The 20,516-nt window shown below is 49.3% G+C and overlaps 2 protein-coding genes across 2 annotated transcripts; both read right to left on the bottom strand.

Moving 5' to 3' along the window:
* Nucleotides 1-601: 601 nt before the first annotated feature.
* LRRC47 (leucine rich repeat containing 47) lies at nt 602-6,100 on the bottom strand (the record flags this gene model as incomplete). The annotated part of the gene is made up of 7 exons (XM_084274743.1): nt 602-1,880; nt 2,152-2,241; nt 2,646-2,748; nt 3,484-3,599; nt 4,151-4,267; nt 4,926-5,369; nt 5,453-6,100. 7 exons carry the CDS (start codon nt 6,098-6,100, stop codon nt 1,641-1,643), a joined length of 1,758 nt encoding a protein of 585 aa, XP_084130869.1. The 3' UTR covers nt 602-1,640.
* Nucleotides 6,101-8,347: 2,247 nt separating this feature from the next.
* CEP104 (centrosomal protein 104) lies at nt 8,348-20,481 on the bottom strand. Its single transcript, XM_084274461.1, has 22 exons — nt 20,393-20,481; nt 19,702-19,857; nt 19,050-19,223; nt 18,757-18,895; nt 18,032-18,097; nt 17,583-17,659; nt 17,276-17,444; nt 16,903-17,061; nt 16,037-16,285; nt 15,404-15,607; nt 14,709-14,876; nt 14,182-14,355; nt 13,765-13,941; nt 13,261-13,467; nt 12,817-12,933; nt 12,161-12,197; nt 11,627-11,708; nt 10,937-11,045; nt 10,491-10,629; nt 9,999-10,066; nt 9,789-9,879; nt 8,348-8,608 (listed from the first exon to the last, which is right to left on the bottom strand). Exons 2-22 carry the CDS (start codon nt 19,812-19,814, stop codon nt 8,472-8,474), a joined length of 2,856 nt encoding a protein of 951 aa, XP_084130587.1. The 5' UTR covers nt 19,815-19,857; nt 20,393-20,481; the 3' UTR covers nt 8,348-8,471.
* Between the last annotated feature and the right edge of the window lie 35 nt (nt 20,482-20,516).

The following is a 20,516-nucleotide window of genomic DNA, read 5'->3' as shown; positions in this document are numbered from 1 at the left end:
CAGCAGGGAAGGGCCTCGTGAGATAAGGGAACACTCCTCAGTGCTGCTCTCTGCCTAATGCATTCCACCCCTTGTACATTTCCCCAACTTCCAGAAAATAATCAATGAACGGACAGAGTTCCATCAGATGCTGAAACAGAAAGGCATCAAGGTCCCATCGCTCCACAACATCAACCCAACGCCTTCATCACCCACCAGCACCAAGGGAAGGAGAAAGAGTCCTACCAGCAGGAAAAGCAGCCTGAAAAGCAGCCCCAACGGCTGAAAAGCAGCCCGAGCAGCTGTGCCACAACACGGCCCTGACCACAGGCTCCTCTCCCTTGGTTTTCAGGTAGTGACTTACTAACAAATTAACTCCTTGTTTTAAAATAAAATCCTGGGAGAATCTCTCCTTCAGTTGTTGCAGCTGACTGGGAGCAGAGTTCACTGTAAACCACTGGTCCACAGAAACATTCCACGTTGCAGAGAAGCTCGAAGCGCTGCTAAGGACTCTGAGTAGCTTCCACTGCCACTTCTGCAGCACACAACAGCTGCTTTGGCTGTTAGGTGAGTGGAAAATTCACCAGCACCAAAACAAGTCGCAGCAACACGTGACTGCAAGAACTGGTTTATTATTTTCCCATTCACTAGGCAGGTCCCAACACGGGGACCTATTTGACACTGAAGTTCAGGTAGAGCTCCCTAGGATTTTTAACCAAAAAAAGGCAAGCAGTAGGTCACCCAAGCCCATGGAGAGCTTTGCATTCATATGATAGCAGCCCAGATAAGTCACCCAGAGGCCACAAAGATCAGAACAGCTTAGACTACCTGTATTTGGAAAGGTGTCCCCAACACTCCAATGGGCAAGTGTGAGACCGCCCGAAGGGTCATGCTGGGCAACAGCGCTTCTCTTCTGGGGAGACAGGAGCTTCAGCAGTGTTGATGTAAGGCAGCATCAGCCCTCCAACCAGAACTGAGCTTCCTGAGCAGGAATAAATTCAGTGGGTCACTCAGTGGGTGCACAGGGAGGTCACTGCCTCTGCTGCTTCCACATGGGTGGGCAATGGCTCCAATACGCACTGGGACACGTGAACCACGCAGTCGGTTCCACTGGTGTCACTTATAAATGGAACCTGTGTTAAGGTCTGAGCACAGCAACCGACATGGTAAAACTCCCTCTGGAGCTCAGACAGCAGTGACACCTTCAGCACAGCTCCAGGGACACAACTGAAACCGCGCAGAACAAGGTGGCAGCGAGGTGGCTTCACTGTCTGGCTGCACTCCTGGGCTGTCACACATGTCCGAGTTCCAATGCGGTCACCTTCTGGATGTCTCAGTAGACTTGCTGATATTCACAATCCACCTGAAACACCCCAGGAACAACTCGTTTTATCAACACCAAGGTGTTGCCTCCTGACTTCCAGTACCTGCTCTGGTTTCAATTCGCAGTTATCTGCCTAGTCCCAGCACCAACAGCTTTCTGTCCAGGCTGAAGGAACGCAACACTCCCTTGCTGCAGCTCGATCCCACTTTCGAGTTTCTCCATCCCCAGGATGCCCTGCTTGTGCTCTTTACAAAGACCAAACGCTGTGTACAAGTTGTATGGTTGAAAATGGGGTAAAAAAAACAAACCAGGATCACTTCCTTAGCTCTGCTGGCTGCTAACGGATCACGGTCAGAAGAGAGGAAACTGTGGCCAGGTCGGTTTTTGAGGGATAAAGTACTTTCAAGTTTCCATCTGTGTCCACCACTCGAACCTGCTCCACTACCAACATCACATCAGCTGGCTGGACGTTTCGGCGGGGGTTCAGATTCACTGGCCCACAAAGAGCATCAGGTTCGTTATCCGAGCCCGACTCTGCCTTATTTTCCATGGTGAATCTGTTCAGTTCTGCAATTTTCTGTTACAAGAAGTAGAGAGAACAAGACAAAGTCTGTTCAAAGTCAAAGCGTGTGACATCACATAGTTACCCTGCTGCGTTCTGAGGTCTGACACTCAGGACACAGGAAGGTAACAACCTTCTGCAAACAGCAAGAACAGAACAGTAAGTGAAGGAGAGGGAATACTACTCCTAAAATAACAGTTTCTGTCCTCTCAATACGTGAGAGCAATTGCAAATTGCAGTGAGAAGCACACCAAGAACAGGCAGGATATTTTACTGAGCTTCTTACCAGAATCAGTGTGTCCATGACATCTTTGCAGATCTGTAAACTGGTATCGCTGGTCACTTCCAGGAACAGGTCATGGGTTTCTTTTCTAACCTGTGAGAACACCACAGGTAAGGTGAAAGGAACCAGAGCACCCACAGGCACTCAGGACTGACCACATGGCTTGCACTCAACTCAGCCAGAGGCAAAGCACCACCTCCCTTCATGGGTCAGACCCACACTCTTCCCAACACCACCTCTGTCAAGGCAGACTGGTGCCTCTGGAACAGCTTGCCAGGGCTCACCAGGTTTACAGAAGAGTAAAAACCTAACCCCAAGGTAAAAACCAACTCCAAAGCCAGTCTCACAGAGCAGAGCCAGGCTTTGAGGGTTTCTCTGTGAACACAGTGACAGGTTTCACAGAGCTGTGCCTCTCTGTGAATTGAGAGTTAAGTACCCCTCAGCAGAAGGAAACACCATTGAATCCTGATTAATGTATTTCTGCAGACAGAGAGTACCTTTGTTTTCTCACTGTTGGTTATTGGTGGGAAAGAAATCACGACGCCCTCGGCATCCACAAGACACGGGTAGTTATCTTTGCCATCCAGCAGCTGGAGGTACCTGCCAAGAAACAAGGAACAACAAGTAAGCACCTGAAACACTGGCAGAAAACAGTGACAAAGGGAATAAGCGTGTTCCTGAGCTGCCATGGAGCAAAACCAGGAGTTAAGAGTGCTAAAAGTCAGCAAAACTGTATCATAGCTGTATGGCTGAGGAAAGCTGCCAGCACTGTGAAGGAACTCGTGTGGTAACATCAGCAAAGCAGACAGCTGCTTCTCATGCCTTCAGACCTCAGGCTCAAGAGAGTACCAGAGCCTGCTCTCCCATTCTTCCAGACACCTCACTTCATTTCCCCTTCGCTACAGCGATGTGGAGTTCTCCCACCACAGCTCTCGGTGATCTCCACACAAGCTGTAAAGGGGGCAGAGCAGTGCTGCACTCTGGTGCTAGGAGTAGATTTACCACACCTCTGCTTGAGGTTCACTGAACGTGCACAACATACACTTCATTCCTGTTTCCCTTCCATTTGCCCTTCTGAATCCATTTGTCACTACTAAGAACAATGACAGTTTATGCTTGTCACAGCCAGAGATAAGGGAAGTCTCTTGTCCTCATTTCATTCCAGGTTTCTCTTTACACATAAACTCAGCTCAGTGCTTTTCATCTCACTCACACTGCCTTTGTTAGCCCCTCACTACAGAATACATTCCAGCACGTTCTCCTCAGCACTGTTTCCATATGAGAACCAGTAACCAAATTCACACCACGAAAACCACAGGAGATCAGAACACTGACTTGTGCAGCCCAGAGATGTTCTGACGCTTCTTCTGCTTCCTCTGCTCCTCAGCTTCTAACTGCAGCTGGCGGAGAAGGTCCTTTGCCTTGATCTCCTTTCGACCCAGGGGCACGATCTGCACAAGAAAGCAAACGTTTGAGTTTAGGTACCTCAAACACAAGGACTATTCACACTGTCCTGCAAGGAGTCAGCAGTTAAAACCCTACTTGTGTGTGCTGTCATTCCCAGCTCCTAACGTGTGGAAATACACTTTCTATTTCACATGAAGCACCACCATCACTCTGGGTTTAAAACCTTTGCCTGAACTACAAGGCCCAGCAGAAAGCCAGGCTCCTTGACTAGTGCTAAGCCAGGCACCAAGTTCCTTAGCCAGGCCCATCACTGTCACTGCATACTGAGCGATGTGAAAACCTGCCATGTTGTAGCAGAAGCCATGTAAGAAATGCTCTGCAAGCCATCAGGAAAATGAAAAAGTCATTCCTGAGGCTCAGGGCCCGTGCACAGAGCAAACACAAAGGCATCTGGAAAGCAGAACGCAACAGGAACTTGGGATCAGCCCCAAAGAGTCTGAGTGTCCTGATGGTTCACCCCTGCAGTAAGACAGGTCCTGGAGGCAGGACCACCAGACAGGAGAAGCACAGAGAACCCCCGTGCCACTAGCCCTACCTTCAGTTCGTCAGGAGGCCGAACGTCGTAGGTCAGGGGAGCCTTGATGGACTGCAAGTCGTGGGTGGCAATCGTGGCTGCTGTCCGCTTTTCACAGATGTCTTCATGCAGTTTAGTCTAGAACATAAAGAATGGCATCAAAAGGCACAGAAACACCAGCACAATTTATTCCTCTGAGGGCTCAGACTCCTCTATAGTGAACATTTGTACTGTTAATGCTTCTGTGTTAAGTGGAGCTCGGCTCTTCCCCTGCAAAATAATGTTATCAGACAGCAAAGTGCAGCACATGGTGTGTTTCCTGACCAGGAGGTAAATGCTTTGACATCAGAACACAGTGGCTGATACGTAACCTGAAAGAAGCCAACCCCTGCCATACTACAGGCAGCACGCCCAGCCAGGGTCTGTGGTTGTGACACCTCAAGGGGAAGGTCAGACGCACACAAGGCAGTTTTGGCAGGGATTAGGCAGCCTGGAGTCACACACAGGGCTTATAATGTGGCTGTGGGTGTGGTACTAGTTCCCATCGGGTGCCCCAGCACTAACAAGCTGTTGCTAGGGAGGCAAGGCAAGCGGGTGTGCGATCATCGCCCTCTCACGGCAACATCCGAGCTCCTCTCAGGTGCTCTGCGGGAAGCAGCTCTGCCCACTGCGGGTTGAGTGGGCAGCACACCACCCCACTGTCCCTCACCTGCTAGCAGAGGGGTTCATGCTAGAGGGTCACTCCATTCCCAACACTGCCAGCACCGTACTAGTAACACGAGGCCGCAGCAGTTACCTGTGTGGACAGGAACCTCTTCAGAGCGTTTCCCGGCTCCAAGTTGACTCCCTTCAGCACGCAGCACACGATGAAGGGTCGAACATCTCTGACGCCCGGGCTCGCTTTGACCACCAAGGGCGCCGCGTTTTCGGAGACGTGCAGAACCTTCACCAGCAGCTTGCTCGCCTCCTCCAGCTCATCCTGCTCCCCATCCCCACCATCCTTCTTCTGCTTCTCCCTCTTCTTCTTCCTGGTCTCCTCTCGGGCGCTGTCGGCCTTGCCCTTCCCGCGGCCCCCAGCCCGCAGGTAGTCCAGGATGGCCTTCACCTGGCAGCCGTTGACCATCTTCTCCAGCCGCTTGTCTTTCAGCTGGTTGCCCCTGAAATTGGCTTCCTTCAGCCGGGGGCAGTCAGCCAGCGCAGCGGGCAGCTCCCGCAGCCGGTTGTTGGCCACGTCCAGGCTCTGGAAGAGACAAGGATGGAGACTGAGCCCGGGCGGCAGGACCCGGGGGCGAGGGGGGGGACGGGACCCGGGGTCGCTCCCACCTTGAGGGCCGGCAGGGTGGCGATACCGGCGCCCAGCTCTTCCAGCTCGTTGTCGGCCGCCTCCAGGCGGCTGAGGAGCGGGAAGGGTCCCCCGGGGACGGCGACGGAGGGCAGCAGCCCGCCGGGCAGCTCCCGCAGGCGGTTGCCGGAGAGCAGCAGCGTCTGGAGCTGCGGTGCGGCGCGGCCCAGCCCCGGGCCCAGCTCCCGCAGCCGGTTCCCGCTCAGGTTGAGGCTGCGCAGCTGCGGGAAGGCCGGGGTCCCCTCCGGAGCTGCCTCCGCGGCTCCCTCCGGAGCCGCTCCGCCCAGCGCGGCGGGCAGCGCCTCCAGGCCATTGCCGGAGAGGTCGAGGAGGCGGAGGGCCGGCAGCGGCCCGCCCAGCCCAGCGCCCAGCCCGGCGGGGCCCAGCGCGTTGCCGCGGAGCACCAGCGTGTGGAGGGCGGGCAGGGCGGCGGCCAGCCCCGGGCCCAGCTCCCGCAGCGCCGCGCAGCCGCTCAGCTCCAGCGACTGCAGCAGCGGCAGCGCCAGCAGCGCCGCCGGCAGCCGCCCGCCCCCCGCCGCCACCCGCTCCGCCACCGCCGCGCCGGGCAGCACCAGCTCCCGCCGCCGCTCCCGAGCCGCCGCCTCCAGCTCCGGCCAGGCCGCCGCCATGGCGCCACGCTCCCGCTCCGCGGCAAGGCAAAGCCAGGCAGGGCCACGCCAGGCAAGGCCCGCCCCGCCGCCGCCGCCGCCCCGCCCGGGAACGCCCGCGCAGCCGCCCCCCAGCCCCGGGGCTGCCGGTTCCCCCCGCCCCGGCTCCGCTCGGTCGGCGGGACGAGGCAGAGCGACCGCCCGCACCGCTCCGCACAAAGTAACTTATCCAACGCAACCGGCTGCTGCTCCGTAAGCGACAGCTACGAACCCCCCGGGATTGAATCCCTCCCGTCTGCCCCAGGCACCGCCCGGTCCCTGCGGGGCTCTCCCGCGGCAGCGGGGCTCCAGAGCTGCGGGGAAGTGATGCTCAGCGGCTGCTCCAGCCGGCTCTGGAGCCAGGATGGGTGGGTGGGTGCGTGGGGTGGATGGGAACAATGTGGGTGACAGCCAGGTACAGAGACCAGATGGAAAAACACCCGTGGGATAGGGACCAGAGTCTGCTCACTGTTCAGCAACGCTGATGGGGGTAATTAAGGCTCTGCAGCCCTCCTTCCCCTTAGCCAGACCTGCACCCTTGCCAGTTTCTCTCTGGAACATTCTGCTGGAGCCTCCATCCCTCAGGAACAAACAGGCTGGGTTTTTCACACCAGGATTTGTTTTGCCACTGCAGAAAACACAGGTTGTTTATTAAGTGAAAGGAAGAAGCCGGGTGAAATCAGCCTTTAAAAATGCCATTGGTAGTACTACTGTGCTCAAAGCCAGTCCTGCTACAGCTGAAAAGAATTCCCATTTTCTCACTTGTAACACCTCTGTAATTCACCCCATGGTGCAGTTAATATCTTTATACTTCATTTGAGAAGCCTAAAGATACCCAACAATCTCAGTGAATGTTACACACTCTATTTAAATTACTTCTTTAAAAAGACACTAAAGAGCTGTTCTGGATTTGAACAAAAATTACAAAGCCCTGAGATGTGATACAGGGTGCCTTTGTCTTTTATAAGCCCATGAACAAGGACTCGGTGCTGCACTTCTTAAGTAAGAAAGGACAGGGAAGAGGCAGGAATCTCTGGTCCAACACCCTCTTGCAGTGAAAGAGCTGCAGAGTGTTACTGCATGGCTATCATTGTCAAATAGCAACCCATGTCACTAAAGTAGAAATAAAAATATACATATATTAATATATATTCCTTTAGTTATTGACAGATACATTTGGAAGCATTAAATAAACCATTTATATGAAGACTCTGGAAACAGAAGTGTGCCAATCTACCTGTAAAACTCACAAGCTCATAGATAGCTGCACAGAGACTCCAAAACATGCCCATGACAAAAATCAGGACCACAGATTCGCTCCCTGGGAGCAGAAAATCCACCCTCAAAACTTCTGTTACCATGAGCGCTCGCTCTGGTATCCGTGGGTACAGCCATGAGGGACCTGTTAATCTATCCTGGGAAGCAACAGCCTCAGCAGTGCAAGCATGAGGATTGTTGTTTTGGGTACACAGCTTCATACATTGTGTCCTCACAGAACTGGTTCTCATTGAAGCTATGAAACACTCCTGCCCTTGTTTTAATGAAGATCTGACTAGGGTGTCAGAGCTGGATTTAGAAGCAAACTGAGAGAAAGTATGCAAAAGCAGGGAAAAGGTCTGAATGTGAGGTTTTCTGTAAGGGGGTGTATTTCAGAATTATTTATCAGATTTTAAAGCAAAATTTGAATTTTTACAGCAGCTCCACTGCTACACTCTCATCACACACCAACTGCTTGCGGTTTCACTCACTGCTCCTGTCCAGTGGACTGGTAAGGCACTTATGGCCCAGAGAACATCACTGTTACATGATGTGTGACCACAACAGGCACCTTTTGCTCCCTGTGTACCTGATACTGTTCCTTTCAGCACATCCTGAGGTGAGTCTTGGCAGAAAGCTATCAGCAATATGTTCAACCATTACCACACATTAGATCTGCATCTCAAATGCTGAGCTTTGGAACCACAGCCCCAGATTAACCCCTAACAGGGCAGAGCCTCTGTGCTGACAGCCAGAGCAGCTACACAGTGTGGCACCTCAGCTCCACACTCACAGGGGAGGGTTTTTCAGCACGAGGCACTGGCTGAAGCCCAATGTGCAGCTGTCTCTGTGCCACCCTGGAAACACAGCTGGCTGGGTCAGTCCCAAAACCACAGGTACTTCTAACAAGCACACTGCTAGAAGAATCCACAGCGCTGCACAGACAGCTAGCACAGAAGTTACCAGCCCAGGCAAGGACTGCTACACAGCCCTGAGCACTCAGCAAGAAAGGTGAGAGGATTTTCCCAAGATTTTTAAGTAGCTACTATCAACTATAGGCCCAGTTACTAAGGCAAAGGAAGAAATACTTGTCCTGTCATCGCTTTGAGTATGTTTTGCCAGGGCTTTTATTTGGGACGCCTCTTGGGATTGGGATCTTGCTTCCTATAGAGGTTGGTCTGGCTCTTGCTCCTGAAGGACGTGGCTGCTTCAAGTGCTGGCCACCTGCTCTGCCTGTGAAGAGAAAATACAGAGCATTATTGCAAGTGCTTCTAGTCCCAGCCTTGTATTTTACTTCCTGCTTTGATTCTCAAGACACACAAAGTCTGAGTGACTGATACTAACAACTCAAAGGTGGCAAGCACCCAGTGTGAGGTGCATCTCTCACCAGAAGCAGCAGGTCAGGGTTCCTTCCCTATCCCTAGGAACCTGCTCCGGATCCATGGCTGTATCCAGGCAGGATTTAAGTGCCTTCTATGTTTCCAAAGTCCAAGCAGCAGCTAACTACCTAGTGTTTGCATTAGCAAGAGGAAACAGCAGAGCTGAGGACAGACAGATGTGACTGTAGGTCCAGGTCAAGACTGGGAAGTGTGGAGTTTAACCACATTCAGTTCTGACAATTCAGAAGCTCCTTCCAGGAAGTTGGAGCAGTTGTGAAACACAGGTATGAGCAAAGCAAGGATCAGGCAGAGGAAGTGAACTCTGGCAGCTGAACATGCTAAGGACTAAGGACTGAAAACAGTCTGAAGGAGGAAAAGTTTGGGATGCTACCAGCCAAAGGGTTTCGGTGCTGCAGGTGGTGAAATCTGCTTTTTGTTTAACTTCAGTTCAGGAAACTGAAGGATTTTGCAAGTGCTTCATAAATAAAGATGACTGTTAAAAAACCACCTGACATCAGCATCGATTTCTCTTTGCTGATGAAGAAACTGCAGAATCACAAATTCTGCCCAGATCCTGGGTCAGAACTGAAAAGGAAAAGCAGTACACAGCACCAACTATTCAATTCCTCTTCTAGGGAGGATTAGATGAGCATCATCTGATTGGACATCAGGAGCTAAACCAGGCTCTCAGTCCTCCACATCAGCGTTCAGGACCTTTCCAGACAGCTATTTAGTATCAGAGCTGATTGTGCCAGTCACTGTCAGACTTTTCTGCAGAAAAACCCCTGAACCCATCAAATTACAGAAGGCAGCAGTTTCCCTGACTAACTGAGCTAAAACTGTTACTGAATGGGCTTGAGAATCGCTCCCACAGTCTGCAATCTACACCAGGACATGAAACATCACTCAGGTTACACAAATGCAAAAGACCTGGTGAACAAGTACTCAAGAGCTTGCTCTCCAGGATGAAAATCTTTACTAATACTCTTAATTAAGGGCAGCATAGCAATAACTATCATAAACCAGCATCTCACCAGGCTGCACCAGAACAGTTTTATTCATAGTGGATAACCTCCGTTGGTTCATTTTACAGCCGTCGCTGCCTGTGAGGTGAGACTTCCAGGCCTACAGTCAATGAAAAAGAAGCTGTATTACAAAGGCAGCAAAATTAGCTGTGTTGGAAGAGGATATGAATTCAGTCCAGTGACATACCAAAACCAGGCCAGCCTAGAAGGCAGTCTTACCTCCTCTCCTGGGGAAAAGTTGTCGTGGCACAACGGGCAATGGTTTGCCACGTTTTCTGGTTTGGCAGCTGAAATGATTAGAAAGAGAATGTAAGAATGGCAAGGACAGGCTGAGCTCAAATCCAAGAGGAGAACCTGTACAACGACCCCATAGCTAAAGCAGCTCCTACCCTCTGATCACTAACTGCTCTCAAAGAAGTCCCATGTTTAATCTAATCTATGTTGAATCAGGATGAAAAGGAACAACAGGGTTTATCTGCAAGGCTGTGGTAGAGCCTGTCTCTTCTTACTTGTTTCCCCACATGCATTCAGCAAAGTGAAAGCTCTTCAAGCACTGGGAAGGTGTTCCCCCCCTTGAGGATTCACTTGGATTTCTAAACCCACAGTGTGGTACAGAATGGGCAGTGGCCTGACTTGCCCAAAAGACCCAGGATTCCCAAGTCTGACTGACCTGACTTTCAAAGTTCAACCTTCTGGCTCAAAACTACTCACGATTGCAAGTCTTGCTCTTAACATGTTTGGGCAAGTCCTCTTTCAGAAGGGCCTCGCTGCACCGCTGACACTTCCCAAAGCTGTCCTTCTTATCGCAGTCAGTCAGCAAGTGTTCTGTCAGGCTGGCTATTTCCACCACCTGCAGCAGAGCAGAGCCAGCCCTGAAGATCTGCACTGTAACTGAGCAGGTAAAGGACAGGGCTGAAAAAACACTCCTGGGGGTTTTGGAAACGAAATCTCACTTTTCAAATGGACAAAAGGCAAATGAAATTCCAGTCCAGTTATCAGTACTGCTGCTACCACACAAGGCTGCTCTTTTCACAAGTGGTACCCAAGCTCACACGCTGCATTCAGAATTCATCGACTTTCACACTAAATCTCTCACACTAAAGCCAGAGTAACAGCTGTCAGTGTCTTGCAATAGCTCCAGAAAGTTTATGCCTCACCTGTTTGCAGTGCTGACATCTGATTAACACAGGACAGTGTTTCCAGTAATGGAGATCCAGTCCCTCCTCTGTGAAGGATTCGTCCCTTTCACCACAAAAAATACATAAGCTAGGGAAAAAAAACCAAACATCAGTACCAGCAGAGCAGGATGGAGGATTCCCATTCCTACTGTTAGAAACTGTTCTGAAAAATAGCTAACATTGTGGGGCAGCTGATTTTCCCTATATAGCACTGACCTTAGGACAGGGCATGAACAGACACCATGATATCATTCATGGTAAATGGTGTTTGTTCATCTAGAACAAGGTAATTCCACCAAAGCTTCAAGCACAGCTCACTGAAACTGGCTTTCACAGCCCCAGAATTTGCACATGCTTTCCCCACACCTCACCCTGCAGCACACATGGAAGCAACAGTGTCTCTCTGCTGTATTTTGCACTGGCAGTTGAACATTAAACTGGGATTTCATATCCTATCAGCAACTACTAAGTTCAAGGTCACACTATCATAGAATCCAACAACAACATCTAGGATTGCCTGGTGAGAATCCCAAGTCTGTTAGAAGAGATTTTCATTGCTTAAATTCTGAAGGCATTAGCTTTGATCTACTGGAGAAATACTAGTATCATTATTATCATGCCTGTTACACCAAGTGCTCAAGGTGATTAGAACCTGCTCATCTCACTTACTTATCCAAGTAATTTGCCCCAGAGGAATGGTCATCAGGAATCTCTGCTGCTGCGGGCTGTGGGCTCTCGTGTTTTGGGTAACCTGGAAAGAGAGAATGATTAAACCAGGATCACAGTGGAATTTGGTTTTGTGCAAGCCTAGAAGTAGCACTGCTCCAGATGGTAACAGCAAGGAACCTAATGGGCACACTGGTAACCAAGCACTGAGGGACACCAGACCCATAGGCAGCTGGGAAAACAGTGCTTTAGTGATCCCCAACCCTAACATATTTCAGTGATTACTGTTAGATGTACTAGGTGATCTACCTCAGGTGGTTCCATGCCAAGGTGTACTAATGTCTTGTTAGAAATTAACTGCTTAGCTGACAATCCATTTTCTTTCATGAACTCTAGAGCAGGCTAAGACTGAGCCAGTCCAAAGCATTCTGGCATGTTTTTAACTGAGGTCATTCAGTAATCCATTAGGCATCTACAGCCTTTAAAAGAAATCCTGAAGCATCTCTACACTTCTTAATACTATTTGAAATTACCTACCTTGATTCATTGGCTTCTGGAAACCAGATTCTTTCTCCTGTCAAAGAAACAGAAGTTAGAAAGGTCCTTAATGACTTTGATGCTTGCCAGGGAGACAACGAGCAGATGATACCCTGATTTGTCTCTGGAATCAGAAGCATAGGAGCAGAGCCAATGCATTACAGTGTTCCTGCCTCTGGTCCTACAGCAGTCTCTCAGGCTTTGAGGCAGCATCCTTCTGCAGATGGAGCACAGCCTGGATGGAGAACCTCATGGCTCTGGGGTAGCCTTTCAAAGGTTCTCACCCCAAAGTGACCAGGAGCACAGTATAGCATGCTCCCAGGGGCCCTCAACACACTCAGTACAGTTCCTATACAGTACCTGGCACAGAAACACCCAGGCTTGAGGAAACACTCACATTTACCATAGGACAGATAAAGCTGGCATAGAGAAGAACCCACATTTTGTGCTATTTAGAAAAACTATCCCCTTTCCTCCTCAAATTTTAAGCGGGATTGGTGAGAGCACAAGTCAGGTACTGAATGTCATGGAGTCTGTTGGGTTTTTTGGGGTTTTTTTAGTTTCAAATGAGACAACTGTTATGTTAGTTATTCAGGCTTGTGATACCTGAGGGAAAAAGGATTTTAAAAAAATAACCAAACCCAAACCACACTAACCTTTCCCGCCTGGACTTCTGCTTGCACCTCCTTTAGAGCTGCCAGCTGACCTTGAAGGACTTTTATTTCTTCCTTCTTCTGTTTCTCTGCTCCTTCTGTTGCTGCCTTTCTCTGTGCCTGCCAAGAAAGACTCTTTCAATCACTAAAGTTTTTGAGGCCTCTGTCTTACAGAAGAGACTACAAAATGCATCAGCTCATGTGTAGAGATGCCTCTGTACCCACTGTGTATTGTTTCAGAGTTGGGGATTACCTCTGTATCCCTTGTTGGCTGGACTTGTCAGTTTATGTAATAAACTCAACACCAACTGCTGGGTCATGTGGTGTTAACACCACACCTTATGATACTCTGCAAGGTGTGTCACTCAGCATCTAATGGAGGTGTGCCATGGGGACATTGCTCAGTGAATGCAGTGTTTAAAGGATGTTCTACATCGTAGTACCTACCCTAACTTCAGCTTCAGAAGGTTTACCATCTATTTTAGCAAACCCCTCAAAGAGAGTTTTGTAGATCAGAGTCTTGCGGACGCTGGCATCGTCTGGAGGGAGATATTCCAGCACAACAGCCCTGTGCTTCCTGTACATGTCCAGGATGATCCTCAGCGCCACGTCCCGCACTTCATAAGCTCTGTGTTCCAGAGCACCAGCTGCAAACTGAGGAGGAGGAGAATAAAAAGCATGCTTCTTTTCCCACACAGGTTTTAAGAACTCCTTTATCAGCCCAAGACAATCATTTCATTACAGTGGGAGAAATCTTCATCCAGATAGGTATTTGCAGACACTTTTTGACCCAGTGATTCTTCCCCCCCCCCCATGGTGGCAGCTTGCTCCTTCACGAGACATGCTGTCACCTCCAAGGGGCTCGAGCTCCCTTCAGCAAGCTCTCCAAAACAGACATGCCCTAACAAAACAACAGGAAAAGCTTCTGGTGCTGTAAACACAGATTCCTACCTTCATGACACTGCCGATGGTAAACCCTGAGTTTTCAGTTCCCATCTCTTTCAAGAGGCTTTCCACTAACTCCACTTGACTTACTGCCAGGTGTGTTGGGGAGTTCGGCTTTAAGGGTTGAACCAGATGGACTGGAACAACCTGAAGAGATTTAACTTCACTGCACAGTGCTATTTCCTGTAAACATACAGAAAATCCACGTGTGTGTAGGAACAGGAGAAAATTAACTGTCTTTGCAAAGCAGAGTTACACTAATAGCAAGTTCAGTAGAATGAAACAGGCCTCCCACAAGCAGCAGCTGCTTATTTCTTCCTTCAGCTTGAACATAAAATCAAATCTGATGAGATCCCCCCACCTGCAAATGCAAACTTCCACTCTTAATGCAAATCAACACTTAATTTGAGGACAGGCACCTACCTGAACAAAGTTAGAAGCCACGAAGCGAAGACGGGGTGAAGAGTCTCCTGTTCTACAAAGCAAATTTGGAAGCGCCTTCTCCAGGCAATAAGCAGTTTCTACTTTTCCTAGTTTATGTTTCGGTATATATTGGGTAATTATCATTTTTAAAAGTTTCAGGGAAGCTTGAAAAACCTAGGTCAAACAGAAAAAAGAAACACTGAACAAAAACATCACCCAGATGCTTGGCTGAACGACACTATGCAGGTAGGGCATCAGGAGTTGTTTCTCAGGCTCGACACTCAGCCTGAGGCAGGATTTTCCAAGCTGCTGAATGCCACAGTGCCCAGCCCTCCATCCTAGGAGCTGACATTTCACTTGCTTTGGGTTTTTATTTGAGTAGGTTTGGGTTTTTTTTCCAAACTTACTCAGAAGTAATTTTACAAACTATTTGTTTGAGTGATTTAGAGCGTCAACCACACGGTTCTACAGTTTTTTGCTGCTTGTTCTTTACTAGAGAATTTCTTACCAAACTTATCACCACTTACTGAGGACACTATGTCCTTGATGGCTCTCCTTACAAGGAAAATGGCAGCCCTCAGCATGTTCTTTAGATCATCCTTCGGAGTGTTTACTGACACTTCCATCAGCTTCTTGTACACAGCCAGTAAGGCGTCTTCGCGATACGACCACGTTTTGGAATACGCTCCTGAAACCTGAATACAGAACAAGTTTATCTCTTAAAAGGTGACTGCTGATATTTCAGTATTTATCCATCATGTACATACAGAAATAGCTTCAAAAGCATGTGTGAACTTAGGCATGAAATCCCCAGGTGCTTCCTACAGGAATCTGGCCTCCACTAGAAGAGGTGTTTCAGCACATACTTTGGAAAAACACGAGTGAAATGGATGCTTCATCAATGGTCAGGCTCACAAAACCACTTCAGACACAGTAATGGTTTCTCTGCCTACAGAAGACCACTCACAGTGGCAAGTTACAGGTACTCTGTGTGGGTCCATAGCCTATAGCAGCCTCCCGGGCACTATCTGCTCACTGAGTGGTCAATTGCAACAGCTACAGCATCACCTCAACGCTGAAAGCAGGCACCCATGTATCCAAGGCCAGATTTCCATCTCAGATGTTGCAGTAACAGCTCTGAACAAGTAAAAGCCATATAAGTAGGTCAAATCAATTCAACACAGATGACAATAATCTATGGTTTTATTTCGTGGCTCTTTACCAAAGCTTCTCCAAAAACTTCAATGGCAGGGCTGGCCTCCCTCAGCGCCCTCTCAGTCAAGGGTTCTGGTTCCCCAGGGATGCCGTTGCTTGGGGAGTCACTGATCTCCTCTTCAGGCCTCCCTGGAGTAAGGTGTGTAACTGCTTCATCAGACTGTTTACAGACAGCTGGAAGAGGTCTCTCATCGTAAGGTAAGAATTCAACCTGACAGAGAAGATAAATTTGCTGTTCTATAAATGACTTCGATGTGAAGTTGTTTCATCACCAACTGGATTCCCCTCGATGCATTTTTCCCCCTGACAAATAAGCACAGATTGCTGAACCTTCCCAAATAACAGCAGGAAGGAATAGAATCAGTGCCTGTGAATAAAGCTTATTTCTTGTCTATAGAATGCAGTAAGACACACAGAGGAGGCACACCCATCTACAGAAGAAATCACCTGCTGATTGCAAGCCATAAAGCTTCATTTGTTAAATTAGTTTAAGTCAACATGGCACCACTCAGTACTTGAATTGATTTCAGACACTGTGTAAGCCACAAGAATAACCCCAAAAGACCTTGTGTTTTGGGAAGCTGAACACAAGACCACTTGCTCTGATAGATTTCTGCAGCAGCAGAGGTAGACTACTCACATTGTCTCTGAGACACACTTCCCCAGAGGCTGTGGGATGAGTCGCAGGAGGAAGAGGGGACTGATGGGGAACAACGGGCTCGGCACAAGAGGGATCTGGGGATTTCTCTTCCAGCAAAGACTCCACTCTGCACAGCTCTTCTTTTTGCTGTTCTCTGTGCTCACTAGAAGGTGAATTTGCAGCTTTTGTGGACTGAGGACTATCAGTATTAATCAGAAACTCCACAGGCAATTCTGGTGGTTTTCGAATCTAAGGAAGGAAGGAGAGTTTGTGAAGCAAGGCCAAAACCAAACTAAAACCACAGCTAATACAGCAGCAACCCTGACAGTCAGCAACATTCTTCTGCCTTCAAGTAAATACTGGACCTCCCTCACAGACAGGGAACCATTCCCATCGGATGCAGCTTTATGAAACTATGGGAAAATAACTCTGTGTGGATGTGTGTGTGGAGAGATGATAACGCTTCCTGTTCCAAGGACAATGTAAAGCTACATGAGTTCTGTATGGCTGGCCACAGCACCAGCAGAAGGCTGTGAGACCCCTTCCAAACACAAGAAAGTACCTGAGGAATCTGCATTGGGTAGCCCTGAAATTAAGCAAAACACACAGGATTCTGATGTCCCCTCCTTGAGACCGCAGCACTTTGGTGTAATACAATTTATAGAGCAGTAGGCACATCCAGGAAATGCCACACACAAGCCTTCACTCAGGAAAATCCACATTCTAAACAGAAAACCTTAAATCCTGGTGTAACTGTCACAAATTACCAGTGTGACAACTCCTATCCCCTGAACTTACTGTGGCTGCTCTGCCAGTTTAGTTTACACGTGTGATACAGCCTCCTGGATGGGAATAACAGGACCCACCTTCAGCTCTGCATCCAGGAGGTCGTGGAGCTCCAGCTGCTGATAGACCTTCAGGCGGTATGCTTCCATTTGCTGCTTCTTCCTTTTAGCAAGATCATAATCCTCTCTCTCTACAGCATAGCGCTTCTCCACCTCATACCGTCCCAGTCGCTCCCCCACCTAGAAGAGGGTATGACAAGCAGCTCGGAGTCACGTTACCACACACACACACATCTCTGTTTTGGTATTTCCAGCCAAATGATTACATCAGGCTCTCTGATTTTAAAATTCCTAATCTGAAAACACACAGGAAGTCGTTATGATTCCACATGAAGGCTCCAGTCCCTGCTGGGACACTGTTTGGCTTCAGAGATAATCAGTATTTCAGGGGTACCTTCTGCAAGTCTGCGATGGCTTGTTTGAGTTTCTTGGCGTGGTCGTAGCACTCGTGATGGACAGCTTCGCGCTTCTTCTCGTCCAGCCGGCGTATTATCTGAGCGACTTCTGGGTCCTGGTACATGTCAAAAGCCAAATCATCCAGAGGTGAAATGGAGTCACATTTCCTGAGGATGCAAAATGGACAGAACAAAGTTTCAGCTCAGCCAAAATAGACCAGGCTGAGCACACAGCTGTTCACTAGTGCTGGCAAAATATTGAGGCTGAGAGCTACTTCGGACTGGGCTACAAAAGAGCATCCTTACCCCAGGTAAGTTCCATCTAGGGCAGGATCATCTGATTTCATTCCCAAGTAGTGGTCTATCAGCTTCTCTCTGGAAGGCTTTGTAGGAAGTAAAAAAAAAAAGATCTTAATGCCCATTCACCAACATCAAGTGTACATTCAGGACAGAAACCCCGATCTCCCACCATCCACACAAGCTATGTGACATACAGCGTGTAAGTTACTGAAACAAGGGGATTTGGAGAGACTGAAATTGCAAACATTCCAATTGATCCTGCCTTATTTTTGTACCCACCCAACTTCTGAGAGCTTTCTTGCTTTGAGAAGATGTTAAAATAATAAGAAATCAACCTGTGGCAGCTCCCTACAGCACAGAACTGCAGCAGAAAAAAGATGCATTCCATTACCCCAAGAACCCCGTAACTAAACACATGTAGCAACAGTAAAGAACCAGGGATGGTTTGCACTTACAGTGTTATTGCTGTCATTACTGTAGTCTGCTGGGTCTCCAATAATGTTTATAGCTACTAGGGCAACCTGGGAGAGATTTAAAGGAAACATAAATGCACAATGGCATTACTTTTTCTGTTATCTTATGAAAACCAAAAGAAAAACATTAGAACTAAAATAGCATCTAGGACCTGTGGTCTCTGGGGTGGCATGGAAGCAAAGCAAAGCACCAGGAGCTACACGATGTGTTCCACTCTTCCTTAAAACCGCATCACCGTGTCTACAGCCCTCATTGTACAGGCACCAGTCGTTCCCTTTTCTGGGACAGAAGGGAAAAGGGCCACAGTGGAACTGAGGTGTTTTCTCTCTCAGGGTGGCTGTACAACCCCTCTGCTCAGTGCCACAGCAGACCCCAGAGACCAAGAGGAGCTTGGCAGCAACCACAACGCTATTCCCAGAGGAAGTAAGTACTTGGCCATCAGCACAGAGCCTCCTGCACAGCCTAAAACCCAGAATGAAAGGCAGTGACAGACCAGCCACTTGCCTTGCTTGTGCTGGGTAAGTTGTGTGTGCTTGATCACGACTTCAAGTCTCTTACAACCTCTTATCTGCATTTTCCAATTTAAAAGAAACCAAAAATAAACCCGGGAGCTTTCAGCCAACACTTTTAGCTTCTACAAACCAAGGGAGCAGATTTATATGGCTTAAACTTCACCCAGCTGAGCAAGGAAGGACTCCCAACGTACCTGACTGTATAAGTTGTATTTATTGACATAATTTTTATGGAAGATGAGCTTCAGGTACTGGCCAACTGCATCCAGGTACACAGATTTTAACTCTCGTGCTTTGAAATCCGTCTTTTCATTGTCTGAGAGAGGGACATAACTGAGAAGGGAAACATACCAAGTAAGCAGGGGAAGCACATAAACACACAGCTATATTTCTGCTCCTCAGGTGAGTACTTGAGTGAGGTGTTATTATTTCCTCCCAAGGCCTTTCTGATTCAGGTAATAAACCCACTTAGAGCTTTCTGACTTACCCTAGCCTGTGAAACCTCTCTGACTGGTAAGGAGCAAAGTATTCAGGCAAGCTTTCACTGATGTAGAACTCAATTTTGCTTGAGATCATGTACTGGTGAGCCAGCAACTGCAGCTTTCGTATCCGACATCTCTCTGCTAACTGCAGAACAATCTCCTGGGGATACTGACAGAGCCTGAAAACAGACACAATTTCAGAATCAGCTCTGTAAAGATGACTTCACTTCCAACTTGAGTAACGTTCAATTATCAAACTTTCTGAAGTTGTTGTAGTTTAATTCAGTGTTGCAAGAAAACAAAGAGCAGAAACTCTCTGTTTATTGCACGGTGTGGATGTTACATACCCCCATACCTATCCAGAGGGTGTGCTGAGAAGTCTGGATTTTTCATACTAAGCCAAAGCAACTGCAAAGTCCAAGCAGAAAGAGCTCCATTTTTTATTTTATAGGACTTTATTTAAATGCAATTTAATGCCTTTAAGTGGTAACTAGGGCTCTTCCCCCCCCCCCCCCCCCCCGATTAAGGATTCCATGTGTCTGCTGTAACTTTTTGGGGTTTATAATCAGTTTGGGCTGGGATGCTGTAAACTACTCTGCCCACACGTGGCGCATCTCCCCCTTTCTTAGGCTGAGTGCTTCAGGATGCTCCCAGTACCTGGGCGACCGCCAGCCGTTCACTGTGGGCGCGTGCACCATCAGCTCTTTCGCACTGAAGCCGTCCTCGTGTCCCGACGAGCTGACAACTATAAACCCGATCTTGTGTGGCATCCTGCCGAGCCCGGCTAGGCAAAGCAACCACACAAGACAGCCCCTGGAAGGACAACAAAAGCACACCGAAACACTAGTCAAAGAACTGAATCCTGTGGTCCATCAAGTCAGAAGACAACGACTATGATTTAAGCTTCCTTACACTAATAAACCACACCGTATTCTTAAGCCAAGCTCTTTGCTTAGCGAAACGAGGGTGTAGCAACTCGTCGGGCCGCTTGCCAGGAGGCTCCATGAGAGCTGCACACCCGAGAGGGAGCTGGGAACGCGAGTTCCAAAACCACGGAGGTGAGCGACCCGCCCGACCCCTGAACAGAGCCCCAGGCACCCCAGAGCCGAGTCCCAGCCACGCTCCCGCCAGGCCGCTAAAGGGAGGCGACGACGGGCAGGACCGGCCCCCGCCACACACCCTCCCGCTTCTCCCCCCTCCTCCTCCCCCAGCCCCAGCCGCTTCTCTGCAGGCGGCGGTAGGTCCCGCAGGCCCCGGAGGAGCTGGGGCGCTGCTGGGGGAAGGGCGAGGCCGCGGACAACGCCGCCCTACGCGGCGGCGGCGCGGCGGACACCCGGGGAAGGCTCACCGGGCCGGAGCGGAGGGACGGAGGGAACGTTGGGTGAAGTAGCGAGGCCCCGGTCGCCTCGGCGCGGCCTCATCGCCGCTCTCATGGCAACGCCGCGCCCCGTCGCGCATGCGCGGCCGCCCGA

Source organism: Gallinula chloropus (genome assembly GCF_964237585.1).
Source record: "Gallinula chloropus genome assembly, chromosome: 23".
Classification (NCBI taxonomy): Eukaryota; Metazoa; Chordata; class Aves; order Gruiformes; family Rallidae; genus Gallinula; species Gallinula chloropus.
Note: the sequence above shows the minus strand (reverse complement) of the source record. Positions and strands in the feature narration are given on the sequence as shown.

Coding starts and splice junctions, on each gene's coding strand:
- CEP104 (XM_084274461.1), bottom strand. CDS start 19,814: ATGCCACACAAGATCGGGTTTATAGTTGTCAGCTCGTCGGGACACGAG. Junction 19,224..19,701: donor AACGGCTGGCGGTCGCCCAG/GTACTGGGAGCA, acceptor GTCTGTTTTCAG/GCTCTGTCAGTATCCCCAGG. Junction 14,356..14,708: donor TCAAGGACATAGTGTCCTCA/GTAAGTGGTGAT, acceptor TGTTTGACCTAG/GTTTTTCAAGCTTCCCTGAA.